We start from the raw sequence: 20,613 nt of genomic DNA on the forward strand, positions 1-20,613 counted from the left end.
GCTCATAGATTGTTTAACCATATGTTGTAGAACTCAGCTCAAAATAATTCACCTAAAATTTCCTGGGTAGTTTTCTACCCCTCTTTAAAAAGTGAATTATATTCATCCATTGTAGGTTCTCAAATACACCTATTAGATTCCTTGACCAAGTTCCCAAGTATTATAGCTGAAATTAATGAATTTTCACATCATAATTCGTATTGAGCTAGGTAAGAATAGTGTCATACCAGTATCAAAATTAACATTGTTTGTTTATTGTCCTTCACACAGAGAACCCCTGCCTTGAAACCCTTAGCATAACAACTAGCGCTAGAACAAACCTTTTTTCAGACTATCTTTTCAAAAGTTTCAGTGACTGTATTATTCTATTTGGGAAAAATGTGACAATGTAAGTCTACAAACTTTAGACCATCTGCAAAAATTATCTCCATCTTGTATAATGTTGCAGAAAAGAAATGAGCAATAGGGTTGAAACTCTTGTTGCCAGTAGTGGGATAACAAACAACGTGGATAATAGCACAAAAAGCTATTTGGGCTCTCTGTTTTTTTGGTTTGGGTTTCTTTTCTTTTTTTTTTTTTTTTTTTTTTTCCTGGTAGATGATGTAGTGAAGAACAACAACAACAAAAAAATCATCAGGTAGCTAGAAAAATTGGTGGCAGCAAGTTCTAAGCAATAGCCTGTCTAAGGGTGACTTAGAGGTTGAAATGGTGAACAAATATTTGAAAATATCCTTCCAATAGGAATAGTAGGAAATACACACAAGATTAAATTATGGACAGTTAGCACAGGTATCCTCAGGCTGCTCCATGACGTTGACCCAAAATTGCTGTATCTTTTTTAAAAAGCAATTATATGGAATATGCAACACCGAAGATTTGACTCTGATCTCTTTCTCTCTCATGCATGCATACACATACACAGATGCTAGTAGTACTGCAGTATTGTGGAGGTGCCTTGATTACAGCTAGGCTCATTGCAGCTGTTTTAAATGAGATAAAGCTGGGGAGCAGATGCAGGAACAGGTAAGTGGTTCTGCATTCAGTCAGTTGAGACTCATCAGGTCTCATTAACTCAGGCTGTTCCTGAAAGATGCTGTACTGCTGAGCTGGCCTCAGAAATTACACAACTGTGTTCACACAGTGCTCTGCGTGTATTATTTAAGTCTTTCTGACCTAAGCTAGCTCTATACTGAAGCAGGTGTAGTGCCTTTGCCTCATGTTGTATTTAATCCAGAACTGAGGTTAAATAATCTGTAGGAAATTGAGGATTGTCTGCCTTTCCTGGAGTGTTCAGCTCACATATCAGTTAGCTCCTCTCTTGCATATCACTGCTTTTCCTAAACCTCCACCTCCTCCTTCTCATGCCCCTAGCCTGCTGTTCACTCTCATTCCTGTTTTCCCACCCTTCATGTGCTTGCCTTCATGCACTTGTGCATGTGCTCAGCCTGAAGCATTTGCCTTTCTCAAACACGTGAGCTGGTGGATACGGCACCCCTGCAGCTAAGCGGTTCTGCAGGAAGGAAGTAGTGTGGGTGCAGTTGGCCAGAACCTACTGTTCCCTGTTCCAGGGAGTGTATGTCCAGCTTGCAGTGGTATGCTGGGGCCTGAGCACCTTACGATAAGCCCCTGGGCCAATGCTGTTTTGGCAGTTACTGGTTTTATTTTTTTGTCAGTATGAGTAATGAATATGATTGTGCTTTGTGGCGATTTAAGGTTTTTTGAGTGATTGTTAATCTGTGGAGAGAGCTTCAGTTTGGAGGTAATTCAATAAGCATGCCCTCAGCTAGAAATTCTGTGCATTTTTGTGCATGTTTAGAAATCTCCTTTAATATACCTCTTATGTGACTTTAGTTGTTTATGGTAGGAAGCAGTCCTCCAAAAGAGTAACTCATATGACCTGATTTCCATATGCAATGTCTCTCATGCTGTGAAAGACAGTTGGAAACATTTTCCTTTGATCTACAATGGCATTAGGAAACAATAAACCATCAAGCCTCAAGAGAACTACCTCGGCATACATGGTGAATCAGTTATAATTATTTGCTATCTCTTAATGCCAGCACATCTGCATCAGTGAGTAATTAAGGGTTGAAAGGAAGCTAAAATTTTACAAACTGATTAAGGTCTTCGCAGTTTTTCAGAACTACGTTTTGTTTGGGGTATTTGTTTTATTTTGTTTTGAAGAAATATAGGGGTTGTACTCATAGAAGTTAAAACAACCTCATTTACCCAGTAATCTACACCTGGAATAGAGACTAAGAAAAAATGAAATCACAGCAGTTATTCCTCTGTTGGGAATCTGCTTAAAAAAAGAAAAAATTCTGATCTCATGTCTTCTCTGTTACTACAGACTTAATAATGTCCTGCACCAGTGCCATTGGTGTCACACTTCTTTGGTGTTCTGTCTTGGCATCACCCAAATCAAAATGACAAATCTGTAACTTTAGGTACCTATACACTAAGAACTGTCGCCCTCCATTCTTCAGGTACCCACTTCAGTAAAGAAGCCCAGTCATTCTGCATTTCCTTTACCAGGTTGCCCCTGTTGCTTTTTGTTAGAACTGTGTCCCTGCTACTTTTGTCCTTGAACTTTCTGGCACAAGGCACAGACTGAGAGCAAAAGGAGGGTCTTGGAAGTAAACTGGTATAGTGGCATCAGTGCCACCACTACACTGACTAGAAATGATCAGCCAGTGTCACCGGCATAGCCTTTATGAGCCTTGCTGAGAAAGTAGCTGATACAAAGTACTAGGACATGCTGAGGCATAGCTCCTAAACTTGTCAGTGCTTCAGAGTTTTGTTTTAGTTTTAACCAGAATATATTATGGTGTCATGTATAAATAAACTGATGTTGCTTTTAGCTGGTTCATCAGGACAAAAAGATAATGGCATCTGTTCTGTCTGATGTGTAATATTTCTCTTTTATTTCTTGGCGCAGTTGTTTATTCCTGTTTTTATGATCCTCAGCCCATGTTTCTAGAGAGTTTTTCAAATCCCTTGGACAATGGCTACAATTTACATCTTTGCATTTTCTAATGCTGGGAGTGAAGGTACTTAGAAGGGTACTCTGGAGGGATAAAGTAAAAGCAACAGAAATACTCGCTTCCTAAACTCAGTTTTCTTTTGTTAATAATTAATAGCTGACAAAAAAAATTTGGTTGCCTACAAATGTAGCTGTCAAGAAAAAGAAATCTTACTTTTTTGTCTGGTGGAAAAAGCCACTGGTCTGCATATGTGTATGTAATAATCTTCAAGAGAAAAGAAGGAGTAAGGTCAGAAAGTTGAATAAGAAAAAATTGCCAAGATAGATATATTTTTCAGCAGCATAGACTGGTAAAATACCTCCCAGTTTTGCAGGCTGGTATTTGCAAAAAGCCAGTGACCTCAGTCTGGAGTCCTTCCAGGATTTAGCTCTTGAAGAACTGCTTGTCACAATCTAGCTATACTCTCATTTCCATAGGGAGATACAAATCATTAATTTTTAAAAATGTAACACATTTGGAAGCTCTTGTTTCCACCTCCCAATATGGCCTTTCTGTTGAACTGACTTTGTTATGGTAACAGGGAGGGGGAGAGCGGGAGGCAGGGTCCAGAGGCATCTCAACAGCCTCCTAGTTAATTTGGGTTCTCCGCCCCTGGAGAGCTGACTGCATCAGTCCTTGGCTTATACTCTATATGGTATGACATTTTTTTTGTACCTCACTGGTTTAGTGAGTAAAAAGTGAAAATATCACAGGTCAGATAAGGCCAAATTTTCAGATATGTCAAACTTGAAAATTATTATTCCAGAATTTTATGTGTATCTCTGTATTGTGCTTCATGTCAAATGGTGTGTCAATGCTAGTAAGATGTAGAAATACCTTATTGGCATGGAAAAAGTTAATGATCAATGAAAAGCTGAAAATCAAGTTGGATTAATTGATAAAGATGAACATTTTTAAATAGTGAGTTGTTAGTAGCCAGTGCCGTAAGCCCTTGGGTTTAGGAACTGTGGTTGGGGGGTGGGGGTGGTGTGGGGCAGTGGGGGAAGGGAGAAATTACTTCTCATGTTAAGAAATAGCACTGTAAAAATAGATTATATACATTCACCTAATCTTCAGTTATTTTTCAGCCATGACTGACGCAGTTATGGAACTGCATGTAGTGAATTTCTGAATATGGTCAGAATTTTAATGCAAAGCAATGTATAGTATAGTTTGTTATTTAGTTAAAGCCCATCTGTTGTAGTACAAGGGAGAGCAAGTATATGAGAACAGTCTAGCTAAAACCTGGAGACAAGCTTATTTCTTTCTGGAATCGTGGAAGTACTTTGCCTATAAAATGTTCCTATATGACAAAATGGAACAGGAACTAAATATAAATAAAAATATACTGGAAGAGGCAGTTTTACACCCATTTCCATTCTTTTGTCCCAGGAGAAGTCAAGTGGCTAAAAACCAAGTTCTGTTTCTCTAAAGCAAGGGAAATACAGCAACAAAACAATATTTTGCAATGTACAGAAAATCTTGTCTGTGGAAATATGTCAGTATTTCAAAACTACTTTACAAAGATAACTTAAAGGAGGATATTTTCTTTTTGACTTTGAATGGTGAAGTCTATTCTAATGCTGTTTTCATTTTGTCAGCAACATTTATTATATTTGTGAGTGTGTTGTAATAGTATCCCAAGAAGTCCTCCTCATCCTTCTTGGCTGTTTCGATCAGGCTGCGATGCTCAAGCTCATTGCCCCTCAGGCCTCCATTACTCTTCAGTTACAGAACAGAAATCAGAGGAAGGCCATTAATTTTGAAATTTATTTTCCTTGGGTTCCATCTTTGTTATTGTGAAGGCCGACTGCAAAAATCAGTATCTCTGTCTACATATACTTACATATAGCCGTGTGTGTATATACATAAATACACATATAAAGCAAATTATTTGTTCCTTCTTTTATTATAGTAGCGTCATTTGACTTTGCCAGTGATACTTTTTTCTATTTATATCAGATATATTTCTGAAACTGTCATTCAGATAATAAAACTGTATTTTCTGAAAAAGAAAAATGCTAATTTTTCTTCCACTGAAGTAGAATTCTGTGGCTCCTCTGCAAGCTACTAATCAACGTCTGCACCTTCTGCCTCAAGCAATGGTTACAGATGAAATGCATTAACTGTTCATAGTAAGAGTTCCCCTCGTCTGAACAGGAAATAGCTCCAGTTTTATCCTTAACTTTATGCTTAAACACCATTCTCAGTCAGAAATTGATTAAATATATTTAAATTACATTATAACTGTCTGAGGGAAGGGGAACCAAGTAGGTTTGATACTGATTCAAGGAAACAGGTGTTGAAAATTCATCTCAGAAAAGCTGGCATTATAGATTACTTGAAATACAATTAAAAATGTATTTTTAATTTCTCATAGATTAAGTCCTTTCTGACCTTGAAATCTATGAAATGATCATATACTCTTTATGATACCACAATCCATGCAATTTTACATTGGGATTCCTTTTCCTGCTCTTCAAAATTTTGCCTGACTATCTATTAAAAATAATCACATGATCTTGATTTAAACAATTCTATTCATTAAGAATGTCTTGTATTCAGTAGTCATCCGCTCTGATTTTTAAATGGACTTATGACTAAGAATTTACATCTTTTCTGTTTGAACTTTGCTGTCTTCAATTTCCAGCCTATATACCTTTTCAACGCTATTGCTTTCCTGTTAATGGCTTAACATAGCATGAGCAAATTTACCCTCTGCACCAAGCTAATATTGACCAAGGGGTGGCACCATAAAATGACAGGAAAGCCTAAAATGAGTCATAATTGCATAACACAGGCACCTGTCTCCCAGCCCTGACAACCCTACCCAGCTCTGCTGGTGCTCAGCTCTACAGTAGTGCCATTTGCTGTGCTCCTTCAGTTTGGATTTTGCCTGTGATTAGAAGTCCTTCCAGCCTGCTCTGCAGAAATTGAAAATCCAGTGCTCATCTTCAGAGTAAGCCCTCCTTCACCTGGCTCCCATGAATACGTGCTTTAATCTGCCAGGTGTTGTTCATCAGCATCTTGAAAGGGTATTCACTGGAAATGCAGGAGGAAGAGCCACTGCCTTTTTTCTTTTCTTTTGTACATTTTCTAGTGGATAAGGCATCCATCCAGGCAGTGAGTCACCTGCTTTCAGTGTGTTTCTTATCTCCCACTTTTCAGAAATGTCCCTTACTCCAGGCTGTTGTGGTCGGTGTTAGTTTGTGCCTCTTCTGTTGAATTGGCACCATTGCTCAGAAAAGAGTTGAGGAGTCCCAGGATAGGAAAGAGAAAGCAAGGACCCAGCCTTTGTCACCAGGACACCCATCACCTGTGATAAGATAAGGAGTGCTTGTGTATTTTTGCTAGTTATGCAGTGGCTCGGCATCTTTCCACACAACCTACGTGTGGCTGAGTTCCCTCCTGAGGCATCTACTCTCCACCCACTTTTCACACTAAAAGTAACTGGGGGACCGAACTCAGCTACAGCTCCTACTTTAGCTATGTGTAGTGATGCTCAAGTGTGCAGCACTTATATCTGTTTCCCAGCCTACCCCATACCTTCTTACACTGTGAAGGGCAAATTATGGTTTTTGAGTATTAAATATGGTATTTTCAAAAGACTGTTGTCTCTGTGACACTACTGAGACAAGATGGTATTAATAATTTACTAACTCCTGCTGGCAATTGAGAACTTGAGATTTCCCTTTGAAATTAGTTATAAAGGTAAGTCTTGCCCAGTCCAAACTTTTAATAACCCATTTTTACAGTACACCACTGTTTTGTCTTCATAATCTCCACAGACTTTTAAATGAAATATTTTTCCTGGACTTGCAATATCCACATTATATAAACTTCCTTCTTTCCTTCACTGTTAATAAAATATGAACAACATCAGAATTTTTCTATGTTCAACCTTCACCTTCTGTGTTATTATTGGCCTTAATTAAGTACATAGTTACAGAAATATGGGAAAATAAAAACTAGAAGTAAAACAAACAAACAAGCACAACAAAGCAACAAAAATTAAAACAAAAATGAAAGGCAGAATTATGGTACTAGGAGTTAAACCTTTCTGAAAATACCAGAAATGCTTAGGTACCAAAACCAGGCTTGTTACTTTGTATGGTTCTCATCTTTCAGAATGACAATGAGATATGAATAAAGATAAGGGCCCAAGTTACTAGATTTGGACTAAAGTTATTTCAGAGTTACTCCAACTTTTCTTATCAGACGTGGTAAATAAGAAACAACTTCCCCGCCCCCTACACACACACACAGAGCTAATTAATATTAAGTTCACTGTAAGAAACAACCGGTATAACAATTATTTTTCAAAAGCAAACCCAAACAAACCAGAATGAAATCTTACTTCTTTATTTGTTCTTATTCTTGAGAAAAATATCTAGTGTCATAAGGTACTAAAGAAAAACTTATCTGGCAAATGAAGCTGTGCCAATCCATTTTATTATTCTTAATTGTTATTCACTTGCTATTACTGGAGAAAACTTCCAGTAAAAGTAATCAAAGATTTCCATAAGCTCTAGCAGAAGCTAAGGAAGTAATTCTGTGTTTTTTTCAGAGCATAAAATTGATTCAGGCTAATCTTTTCCCTATAAAATCGGATAATTTGCGGAGCATCTTTAGGCAAGCTGTTAGCTTTCCTTCTCCATGAAAAAAATGTTAACTCTTTTCTTAAATTTAAAAAAAAAGGATAGCTTAAAATACCTGATTATTTTGCTTATATTCATAATATAATATACCTACTCACTACTCTTTCATACACGCTAAACGTATCTTCTGTTTAAAAATGTGAAAAGGTAAAAAGCCTATAACTTTGCTTTTGGAGTGCATTGACAAGGACATTTTTCACTGATTCAGTCTCAGATAAAAGTTGTTCACTACCACTATTATAAAAAAAAAAAAACAAACCCAGTAAAGAAAAGACTAAAGCTGCAGCTCTGAGAAACAGCACAGCTGTCCCCAGTTTTCTTGGTAATAGACATTTGTAAGCACAGTGGAAAAATCCTTAATCTGAAACCCATTAGTTATATAGGAGAAATAAAATACTAATTTTCACAAATTCGCATTCCACAAATGGTAGCTATGTGCTTAGAGATTGTGATTCTGCTGACTAACATAGAAACTGGGGTGCTCTGTAGCTCCTAACACTGATTCCCATCCATTAAGTTATTTAGTGTGATTGCCTGAAAGGACATAAGATACCCTGGAATAGTTTTGCCTTATGGTTTAGATGCTCTTACTTTATTGTAAACAAAAGTACTGTTGAACAGCAACATTGTGTGGGGGCAAAAGGTTGTAATTTCATACACAGTTTGTTAAAGGAGAAGCCGCTGCCCAAGCGTTCACACACCATTCAGGGAGTTGCACACGCACCACCCAAGACTGTAACTGCTAGGACCAGAGTGCCTTTGCAGCAGGCAGCTCCTCTGAGCCAGCAGCTGCCCCTTTCCAACTCCTGGCTCACACACATACTTACTCACCGGCGCTTTCTTTCCCCTCAGGCTCGACCCCGGGTTTCCTTGAAGCAGGGTCTCTGATATGACGTATGCCAGGTGAATTTATTAAGTGGTACAGCAGTAAAAGACAGCTCAAGCTGGGTGTCTCCAGAGAGAGACCGCAAACAAAGAAACCCCTGGGCAATTATGCCCTTACAATTTAAGCTCCCCTCCTCTCATGCGATGGTTTGGTCCAATAGCAATATTTGGGTCTGGGGTCTTCATGTTCCTCATTGGATATTTTCTCTGTCTTCAGGTAGGCCGTACCTTTTCTTACCTCAGTGCATGCAGTTTCTGCTGATGGTTGTGGCTCTTATCTTTCTGGTTTGCTCCAGTTTTGAGGCCTTCCTTCATGTACCTCAGTAAAAGTTCTGTATACAGTCAGTGTACCTAGGTGAAGGTTCACAGTTGCAGCCTAAGGCTTTAGCAAGCCTTGCTACTAATGCTATCCATTGGATTCTGTTTGAGCTAGAAAGTGACTTCTATAACAAGTATACTCAGATTTAGTCTTAGAGCTCTAATCATGTTTCAGTCTTGAGTTCTTACAAGTGATTTATCACTGTGTTCTTCTAGTTGAATGGATGTCGTCATAGCCAAACACCCAAATCTTTTAAAGTTGTTCCACTTGTTACAAATACATCTTTAGCTTTATTGTCTTTTTTTTTCTGGCAATGACTATAATAGTGTTAATTTCTTTTATCTGAGAATGATTCATTCACTAACCATGTTAAGCTGTAATCTTTTCCCAGTCTTGTCTCCATCTTCTCTTTATCCTGTCCACTGGATGGACTCCAGCACAGTTAGAGTGATCAAGCTGCTGATGGTTTGACCCTCTTCCTGGATAAGCACCATATGTGCAAAAGAGAATAGACAGCACGCTTCCTATGTACTGTCCCTCTGTTTAATGCTTGTTTTCCTGTAGACGGTGTCTGAGATAGTTGCCAGTGTTCATCAATTTTGACCATGTTGCTATGTATTATTGTAAAAATGACAGTCTGTCAAAAAAAAAAAAATGTTATCTGGGGACCTTATTTAGCAGATATTAGCTAAGTTTCCCAAACTACTCATCATTCCTGAAGACTCTGGATTTTTGTTTACCAATTATCCAGGAAAAGTTGGACATTCCACCACTTCTGCTACAGTCCTGCCTCATTCCATATATTGTAGTGTAAGGTGCCATAGTAGCTGTTAAGAACATGTTACATTCATTTATTAGTGGCTTATTTTTAGTATAGCATTCTTGCAACTCCTTGTGATATTGCAGGTTCCTTGGACCATATGGACAACTTGCATACTTTCTATATCTTAAACGTATCTTTTCTGGGATGCCAGCATAAAGGGGATGTCCCCAGTTACAGGTTAACTCAGCAAAAACATGCTATTGCAAATGGCATTGTAAATGGCACTAAGTACACAGACAAACTGCAAAGATTTTGGAAATCTTTGCCATTTTTTACATATTATTTTTCTCCTGAGAAGGAGTGGCTTCATAAAGTCCAAGTTTAGCAAGGCAAAACTTCTCTTGTCTCATCAAGCTTCTTTGGTCACTTCCTTCACCTTTATTTGGTATAAACTGGTCTCCTTGTGAGAGAATTTTTTCTCTTTCTTTTTTTTTTTTCATTTTTGGCAGCAATTAATAGATAGTGTGAATGTTTTAAGTGACTGTTAAACATCTACAGCATTATTAGTTCATATCGCATATCCAAATTTAGTCTTACTTAACTTCACAACTGGGTAGCTGCCTCTAATATGCATTAATTTTTAAGATCTCCCTACAAAAGAACTAGTGTGTTGCATCCTTACATCTCTGGAGCTTATTGTTGTAGTCTGAAAATATTTTCAGCTGCAAGCTGAGCTTGCTTCCGCCTTTTTATTTCTAAGGCTTGGGCACATTCTGCCTTAGTGGACCTCCTTTAAATCCTATTACCTTTCTCTTGCAACCTATGTGTATGCTACCTTTTTCCTAGTATCAGTACCCAATTTGGAGGACTATGAGAATGGTAAAAAACATTTCATGGGGCCTTGGCTGACTTTTAGCCTCTCGGGAATTGTCATTCTTGTACCTTGCTTGTGACTCTGATCCATGCTGCATGTACTTTTCTTTGCTGACTACCCCATTAGTGGATGAGTAGAAGGGTGTCTGCCTCCTGCAGTTCTGAGGCAGTATAGTTGATTTCTCTATGAACTCAGATTTTTAGTCTTTTTTTCTCTTCTATAGTTCAGAGACCTTTCCTCAGAGACCTTGCAATATCCACTCCCAAAGTCCTTTTTCATACACAAATGGGAAGCAGGAGTGGAAGAGAGAGGGTGAGAGTTATCCTAGCTCCAGCCATCACCATCACCTTATATTGTTGGTCAAATTACAGAGATCCAAATTAAGCACTCCCCATTTTGTTTGGTTTGGTTAGTGTACATTGACAGCATGTTGCACCTTTCTCTGTCATAACCTCTTATTATGAACCAGGATTCATAAGTTGTAAAGGAGCAGTCCTCAGACATCTACAATGCCACCAACATAATTTGTTGAGTGACTGTCACAAAAAGCATACAAAAGTTCTATGATACCTTTCATGCACCTAGTGAGACACCTGATAGGTTGTCACTTGTGGCTTTCCCACGGCATCATTGACGGAGCTGATATATTCACTAAGACAGTGGTGAGAGCTACTTAGGCAGTTCTTGAGTGGGCCCTGACTGGGAATAAAAATATGTGGTTATGGAAACTTAAGTTGTGTAAATCACTCAGGCAAAATCAAAACATAGTGTCCAGTCTGTTCATGTTTTGATTTCACTGACAGGTACCAATCAGCTAGCAACACTGCTAAATGATAACTCTAGATCTTCTTATTTTCTTAAAATTATATGTGCTTTGTAGGGAAAACACAAAACAGCTAATAGCCAAAACAAAAGTTGTTTAAAAAAACACAGACCTCCATTGCATTATATTACTTTCATTATTTCATAATTTTATGTTTCAATGTAGAGAGTGTATAAATGATCATTTCCTCTCATATTCTCTTCCTCCTTAGTGACAAGAAAACAAACTCCAATTGTGCTTGGGAGGAATAACTTAACAAAGCCAATTTTATTATGCAGATGAATTGTAGGTGTTGCATATCTGCATTTTTTGAAATTGTTAACAAGCTTTTTCCAAAGCTTTCTCTCTTTCTAGGTGTGTATATAACACATTATATTTAAAGAACCAACCAGCCTTATGAAACTCAGCTGTTCTAGGTCAAAGTTATCACAGCTATACATTTTGCTCAGGAAGCAATTTCTTCATTTTTTGTTTAAATTTAAGGTTTAGATTCTAAAGTTTTTCAAAAGATGAATAAATAATTTTCTCAAAAACTGTTTAGTGTAATATGCTTTTTCTAAGAATATAATGATGAGTTGGGAGGAGTGAATAGGTTCATAAGAAGAAAAATACAGCTTCCTTCTCTCTTGCATTCTCATATTAATCATTCTATTGTGCTTTTGTGGACCACTGAATCGTTTCATTAAACAAGGCTGGGCGTGGACCAAAACAAACCTTCCCAAACAGTTGGGAAGTTTTAATCTTCAGCCTTGGCTTGCTTATGACAAAATGGTGCTTCCAGTTTGCTCTTGATAGGAAAGGCCTTCTCTAAATCTCCTTTTTGACTATATGTAATTTTTTGGATCACTCCCTGTTAGTGTTCTTACTTAGTAAAAAAAAAGTATAAAATGGATAGTAAACTGTATTCAACGGGTAGCATGTAAATACACAGAAAAACTGTGAAGATATGGTAGTCATTACCACTACAGAAGACTCCTCAGTTAAACACTAAAAAGGAATTGTGAGACGTTTCACCCAATAATCTTTCATTCTTTTCTTATTTTTTATTCTTTAATGTCTTTGTTTCCAGAAACATTTTTAACCTAAGAATGTAAAATGGTTACAAAGTAGATGCAGAGCCTTTTTAAAGGAGCAGGAAGACTGAGGCACAATCATCTATAATGTTGCAGAACAACGATCTTAGCGCTCTTTTATACGTTTGAAGGTGAGCAATAGGAGACGAAAAGTCCTGGCTCTGGTGTGAGAAAAGTTGCTTCTGGTATTGAAGAGCAAACACCCATAGCCAGTACTAGTGAATGATTAGTTAAACGTTTAAGACTTGCACCATCCTGGAATTCAGATATTCCAGTTTAATAACACTTGCCATAAAGTCAGAAAAAAAAAGATTGGATAGATTTTAAAGATCATATCTTTTATATAAACTACTACACACATGGCTAGAGTGACAAGTATGCAGGCTGTAGCATGCTGTACATTATAAAGCTAGAGAATGTTTTAATTCTCAGCCTCAAACCTTGCAGTCCCACAAAGAATTTGTCACACTTCACCTGCTTCAGTTTTTCAGTTTACTTTTTAGCAATTTTTATACAAGTTATTTCAGTTGCTGACTTAAACAATTTGTTCCATATCTCAACCTCCATTTTGTGTAAAAAAATCATAAAAGTTAGGAACCTGAAAATTGGATTTTTCTTTTGAGCAGCTGCTGTCCACAAATGTGGAAAGATTGTTAAAAGTGAATAGCATCACTTTCTAACAAACTGTAGGCAGGTTTGATGACTGAATCTCATCTTTCCATTACTGTGCTGTCACCAAGCATTATTATGTTGGCACTCATAGATATATAGAAGAAATAAAAAAAGCTCTTTGTGGGTTTAAAGATGTATTTGTACAACCATGAATGTCAATGGTCCTTCTTCATTGTTGACCTACTTATGTTGAATTATATTTATTATTAAACACAAATTCCTTGATTAAAATGTGGACTATAATGTTTTGCAGGATACATTATTGTACCTTCACAGAGCAGTAGGTAAATGAGAGCAAAGGGAAATTATATGCGCAAGAACACAAGTGTTTATTAAAAAAAACCAACCCTTTTAGCGTAGTTGACTCCCTAAGTCTTTGTGCTTGTGCTTTTGGTGACCTGATGGGGACTAGATAGATTTCTGTTTAATTTATTTTGAAAATCCTTTCATAATACTTTTATTTCTGTATTACCCGTTTTTATATAGCACATTTATTTCAGCGTGCTGACATTCCAAATCAGAGGCATCTGGTCTGTTGCATCTGCTGTGCCTCCACCAGGGTGCCACTATTAATGAGTTTTTCTTCCCGTGGCTGTTATAACATATTCTAATAGTTTCCACTTAGTTTTCTGCTGAGGATCCAGTTTTACAACATTAAATATTTGGCTGAATTAGTAAAAGTTTTTTAAAAGTATCTCCATATATGAATTGGTTCTGATTTTGGTGTGGGTTTGGGGAGGGGTTTATTGGTTTATTTGTTTTAGGACATTTCAGATAATACTTCAAAACTATTCAGTCTTTTTTTTCCCCAAAATCATATTTAGTGCTCTTTTAATTTGTATTCATCAAAGCACTTCTCTTCCTAGCATAATTATTTGTATTATTGTTACCCACAGAATCAATTTGTATGATTCATTTATCTAATCACGGAATATTCTTCTGAATTTTATAATACTTTAAGTGGAGCCCAAGTGTTGCTGTTTACTTTCATGCTACAGGATCACGTGAAGGCTCAGGAATTATGTGGTTTAGTAGCTACTTTTATCCAAGTTTCCATCAGGGTTTGTATGTGTACGTGCAATGTAGGCTCCATACGGAACAAATATTTACTAAGTCTTTAAGATTGTACCAATTGGTAAAATTGTACCAATAAATGTTGCAATAATTCTACAACAATTTTAATTTATACAATTTTCCAAATAAAATGGAACACGGTTTGGGTAAGGTTTTCAGGCACTTTGTAGTAAATCAAAGAAAGAATATATTAATTGGAAGAATGTTGTTTTTTCATTATTCTGAATGGTTACCTTTCTAAGACTAAGGAAAAAGATGTCTGTTCTATAATTATATATTATTGTTTCCTGACAGGTCCATGAATCTTCAGATCTGTTCATAGTATTAAGTTATCAAGATGTCCTTCTCGACCTTTCAAAAATACACTTTAGTACATGCAGCAGAAAGTAATTCTATTCACATTATATGGCAGAGGGAAGGATGTCCTCTCAGCCCATATAGGGATGAGATTGTTGTGTCCCCAGGGAAACAGCAGAGCTAGGAAGACTCACGTTAAAGAGGCATTGCTAGTTTTCCTGAGTGTCCAGTTCAGGAATTGCAGATGGGTCTTTTGGGTAAATCACTCCGTACAGCACTGCGGCATATGTCAGTTCCATTCTCTCATTTTGGTACTCAGCAAATCCTTACTGAGCAGTCTTTACCTATTGCTTTGTTTCTTACTAGATTTCATAGAGCAGAAGCTTTCTTTTATGGTACAAACATAGCCTTTAATGTCTGGTTGGAGACTCAGGCTGGATCAGATAAATCATTCTCCTATTCAGAATATCAAATATAACAATTATATTTAGGAAACTTTAGGGAACAGTTTAGAGTCACTGTTGGTGTAAGACCTTAGAATCACTTCATTTGCTTTTCCTTTTCTGTACACTTTCTAGGTAGGGGAAGCAGAGAGAAAGGGAAATATTACTTTGGAGGCAACTCAACTATCTGAGCATATTGTACATGTTTTAATATTGCTTCTGCACAGTCCATTTTGGTGTTATGTATAATGCAGATGTTGTTAGGCTGCAATGGGAACTGTTTTTCTATTGTAAAATCATGTCACTCATTACCTTGTCTTCCTAGAAAAGGGAGTTTTGAAGGCACATACATATCTAGAGCTAGTAACTACCTCAGTATTTTTTATTTCTTTTTCTTGAGTGCTTTCACTTAGGAGAGACTTCTAATGAGAAATTTGTTCTTTGCTTAATTATGCAAGCTGCTGCTTTAAGTGCGTGTCTCTGTATGCAATCAAATCAGTATGCAAGTGAAGAAATATCACCCAAACTTTTGGGTATGAGTTTAGAAAGCCAGTTATAATAGATTTTCAAAGAATTTCTGATACAGAAGTTGAAGGCAAGACTTTCAGAGTGTAGCTAGATGTGTATCTTGAAAATTACCTTTTTTCTAAAGACTTTGTAACTGAACAAAAATGAAACTCTGGAGCTTTTAGCTTCCTTTTGATGATGCATTCTGTAGTTACTGGAAGTGATATTCTCATTCGCTTTTGTTAATCTCATTTAACAGAAAATTATATTAGGCCTTTACCTGTCCCCTTCAAATTGGTGAAACTATGTAACTCTATTCTCAGGTTGGGAGGCCAAATTTAAGATCAGACTCTGCAGGTCTTTTCCATCCAGTACAGTCAGTGATTAACAGCTTGTTAAAATAAAATATTATTATTCAGAATAAAAGCATTCTAAGCTCTGTGTGTGAGAGACTTTCCAGACAATAAAATACTCAAGAAACATAATCAACAGCCAAGTGAGCATGCTCACAGATTGTCTAACCGTTGTCCCCATAAAAAGCCTGAAAAATAAAAATCCTCCACTGACCTTTGTTGTCAGCTTGATAGCTGATATACTGTACCTACTAGCTATCTGGCAGCATACCGTTCTGTTCTGGTGACTCAAAATTGTGGGTGGAATAAAGTAATTTGTTCATAATTTGGTAATAAATATGGCTACTTCCAACTCCTAAGACTGGGAAATCTAACAAGCATCTTTTCTGGAAGCTACACGATAAGGACTTGAAGTTGCTAGATTTGGTCAATGTCTTTTAAATAAATGCTTGGATGTTTCTTATCTGGGAAACCATTGAACCGATTCCTTGTTTGCTCTGCCCTAAACCTTCAAAATAATTTAAGCTAATATATACATAAATCTTATATGCCTTACTTTCCTTGAGTGTTCATTTTCGTTATATCTAAAGCTATCTTATTTTAGCATTTATTGCCTCCTAAAGACCATGAGTCATTATTCTGAAGCCTATCTTTTTCCCTGTGAGAAACTCTAGATCTGCTTCTTACTTTCTAAGTCAGATTGCCTGGGCTTTATGTATCTACTTGACTAACATATAAATTACTGTGAATGTTGACTACTTTTCTGCTAGGTAAGGTGGCAGGACAAAAAAAAAAAAAAAAAAAAAGGCAAATTAACTTTCTTACATTGGCTTTAAACCAATAGATACTAATTAAACAGTCTTAAAATATTCAGAAACAAACATTATAAACTAGACTTCATGAGTTGCTGGAAAATCCTACCTAATCTGATAAGAATGTAAACCCCTGTGTCTTTTTTAAAATACACTGTGAAATCTGAGATAATATAGAATAGTATCCTTCTATAACTTTACAGAGGAAAAGAGCTTACTCTTGCACAATTTGATGGGTTAAAAATGAAGAATGATTGTAATTTTATATCTAGTTTTATAGGTTCTCTTAAAATTAATATTACAAGTTATACTTGGTATTTTAATGTTAAGAATAAAAATATTTGGAAGATCTAGACCAAATTCTTCATATTATTTGAAACAGCAATCAATCTTTCTGCCTTAAATCAAGCTGGCACACAAAAAAGTCTCTATAGATGGTCTTCTCTACAGCTCTACATGCTTTTTTCTTTGTTTTATTTTTGTATTTTTGTGTAACTAGGCAATACTACAGGATCTGGAGCAAAGACGTCCCCAGCTGGATGAACTAATAACTGCAGCACAAAATCTAAAAAACAAGACGAGTAATCAAGAGGCCAGAACAATAATTACTGACCGCAGTAAGTGGTGATTCTGCTATCATACGATGTTTCAGCAAATACGGAAAATGTTGTAATAACTGATAAGCATAGCATTTTTCAGATACTTTATGCACTTGCCATGAGAGGCGGAGTTCCATCAGGAGCCAGCTTTCACACAGATCTTCCAAATTACATATAGAAGGCATGTAAATGGAAGTCACTGATCATACATTTCAAATTTTTCACCTTATTTTTGTGGTGCCTGTCTTCACAGTGGAAGCACATCATAGGAAATATAAAATGTGATCACTACAGATAACGAAATACATTTATTCTTAAACAAGGAAGAAGAAGAAAGAGTTCACAGAATACAGCTGTAGGCTTATAAGAAGCTTTCCATTCCATCCTCTGTAGTACAGCTGCAGCCTCTTCTTTCATCTCCCCTCAGTTGATGCACAAGTCTGATGATGCTCTGTATTAGTCTGTATCAGTTCTTCAGTTCTTGTTTCCTTTTCCAGAATTAACCAACTAGCTGTGTCTAAGGTGGAAAAATTATTAGATTAAGTTTTAGAAGAAATCTATAGAAGACCCTTCGATGCTTGCATGTCCTTATGCCCTTCACTGTAGGATGAAACACCCTCTCAAGGTCATGATATAAAAGGTGGACTGTTATATATCTTCAGTTATTATTTTGAGTACATAGGACTAAAAACTGCGAAAAAAAATAATTTCTTATGGTCCTAGCAGTCCCCTGTGGAGCTTAGAGAAGATCCAGGCCAAATGCTTTGCATGTGGACACAGCCAATTCACTTTAGGTGGATGCAAACTGCTCTGTACATCTTGGCCTGGAGACCAGGGGTTGCTCCCTGAAACTGGTGACTGCAAAGGTGTATACATAGGCTAAACTGCTCTACCACCATAGTTTTTATATATGTATATATATACACACACATACAAAAATTGTCTCTTTTTATTCCATCAGGTAAATACTTTCCATAATATATCATAATATAATATATCATGCATGTGATGCAGTGTAGCAGATATAGGAACTATAAGCTATGTGAAATAACATTATTTCACTGCTATCCTCTTCCTAGCCTTGAACCATATTACTGAGAGAGAGAGAAACTCTATTTGTCTTATTTGAAGTTTGAGAAGAAATGGGTAGGGCTTATATATTACATAAGTACTTGTTCCTGTTTGACATGCAAATTAATTGTAGAATCACATATTCAGTCGAATTCAGATGAAGGGCCTACATATACCCTAACTTTAAAGCACTTCTTAAAAGCCTACATATGTAGTACTCTCAACAGTATTTTCTAGTATGTTTTAATTTTTAATTCTTAGACAAGTCTTCTGAAGATCAGAATTGTAGACTTTACATGAAATGCAAAGGCTTGTATGCTGTCATGTGAACTGTATGCATAACTAAATTTTGTTGTGTTGGAAAACTGCAATTTACTTTAAGTGAAATTGCCTTCTAAGATAGATTAAATGCTGCTTTCTCATACAGCAAAAGAAGTAAAGCAAGTTATCAGACTGTAAATCATGAGTGAGTATGTGGTAACCCAACTATTTTAAAGATTGCATCTGTAGCTAGCAGTGTGGTGAATATATTTTACATTATGATTTCTTAGTTTTTATCTATAAGAATTCCCTAAATGATAAGCTGGTTTTGAACTTAAAGTGTACAAGATTAATTTTTGCTGTAAGTTAGCAATTAATGTTCTATGCTGAAGCTGTCAATAACCTTCACTGCAAAAGTGTAACTTATAATGTAGTAGATACCGGTCATGTCCCTTTAGGTTCTTTCAAGTACATCTTGCTGTAGTATAGCATCTTCTAACATCATCCAGTTGTTGCTAATGAAATAATTTTAAAGTAAACAAATTACTTATTGTCAGTAATATACAGGGTCTGCATTTCTGCAATGGAGAGAGATAAAATATGATCAGGCCATTTTTGATCCAGCCTTCTGAGGCAGCAAACTAGATTCATGAAGGTTTTTTCATGCTTAGTTAATACATATTTGTATAATTGTAGGTAGTACTAAACACTATTCATGAGGTATTTATTATTTTTTAATTTTAAGGAGGCCACAATATATCTAGGGGAAGCAAATGCTAGGATTTTACAGTAGGTAAACAGGTAGGTGACACATAAGGTTTTTCTGATTATAAGCCAAGTGTGGCATACTTCCACCTAAAGTATTTCTTTAAAAGAACAATAGTAATTTTTATATTTTTTATGATATGGGTTTTTTTCCCCTGTATGTTGTATGAAGGGGACAGAAATTACTCTGTTTCATTTGAATTAGGCCTGTTAAATACCTGGATAGGCAGGACCCACTTGTTCTTGCTGCAGCTACCGGGGGGTGGGGTAGTTCACCCCTCCCACCCCCTCACAGTGCTTTGCTGCCCTGAACATATGAAGGCTCTCCTTATCCCCAGCACAGCTGGGGGACTCTCTAACTGTGTGCTCTCTAACACAGCTCCTTTCAAGCCTGCTGTGCTGTACAGTGCTCCCACCTAGTGCGGTTGTTTTGTCTTGCAGTCCAGCACATACTGAGCCCAGCCTACTGCACCCAGTCCATCCCTCGGAATCTTGCTCACAGCCATATCCAAACCCTGGGCCAGAGAACATGCTCCAGTTGCTAAGGCCTGCACATTCCCCACAGGCCTAGAGAGGGTACCCTCCGTTATACTTGGACCTTGCACCAGCATCCCACTGCAAGTCCTCCCTGACCACTGCACCCACAGGCTGTTTCCCTTTTCCTGTGTTTTTTCCCCTCTTCATGAATACAAAGAGGTTACCATGGTTACATCTTAGCAGTTGTAAGTACTGATGCAAATCTATCCAGTTTCATGACCTGAGCATAAGCACTGTGCCATTCATGGTCCTCTGCAGCAGCTACGTACCTCTCTCACGTGCAGCCTTCTGTAATGTCACACTATCAGGTGCCAAGTCCATTGGATCCCACCAAGAAGGAAAGGGAGTGCAGGGCCGTGCTGCACTGGTCTGTCACATAGGAGCTGATAGACTCGACTATATCTAGTGTACTACCTCTTCCTGGGCTGACGCACGCGGTCTCACACTTTGAGAAGTCTAAAGCTGACAAGAGCTAATTTGTATGAATACGTTTTTCATTGTCTTTTGCTATTAAGGTGCCAGTAAAAAATCCCAACACAGTCATCTGGCTATTATCACTGAACAGGTATATTGTAACTACTAAATGGGCCTAGTAGCTACTGTATGAGATAGATAGCTGCATTCTTGGTCACAGGACATGTCAGTGTGCCATCAACTGGAATGAAAACCCTGCAGGTTCTGGCTTCTGTGCTAACAGAACTCTTAAGATTAACTCTTAAGTCATTCAGCTTGCAGAAATATGTATATTATGCTGTTTAAAGTCTAACTCTGAACAATATTTAGAAGCCATTGTTGCCTTTGAAA

General features: G+C 37.1%; 1 protein-coding gene across 8 annotated transcripts in view; it reads left to right on the forward strand.

Annotated features, from left to right (window-relative positions):
• DMD (dystrophin) overlaps positions 1-20,613 on the forward strand; it is a 1,139,896-nt gene that overhangs the window by 806,415 nt on the left and 312,868 nt on the right. For all 8 annotated transcript variants that reach the window (XM_064473561.1, XM_064473589.1, XM_064473531.1 and 5 more), the window contains one exon: positions 17,076-17,193. In XM_064473561.1, the coding sequence (XP_064329631.1) occupies positions 17,076-17,193 (118 nt within the window). The remainder of the gene's footprint in view (positions 1-17,075; positions 17,194-20,613) is intronic.

The sequence above is a fragment of the Phalacrocorax carbo genome, chromosome 1 (genome assembly GCF_963921805.1).
Source record: "Phalacrocorax carbo chromosome 1, bPhaCar2.1, whole genome shotgun sequence".
Taxonomy (NCBI): Eukaryota; Metazoa; Chordata; class Aves; order Suliformes; family Phalacrocoracidae; genus Phalacrocorax; species Phalacrocorax carbo.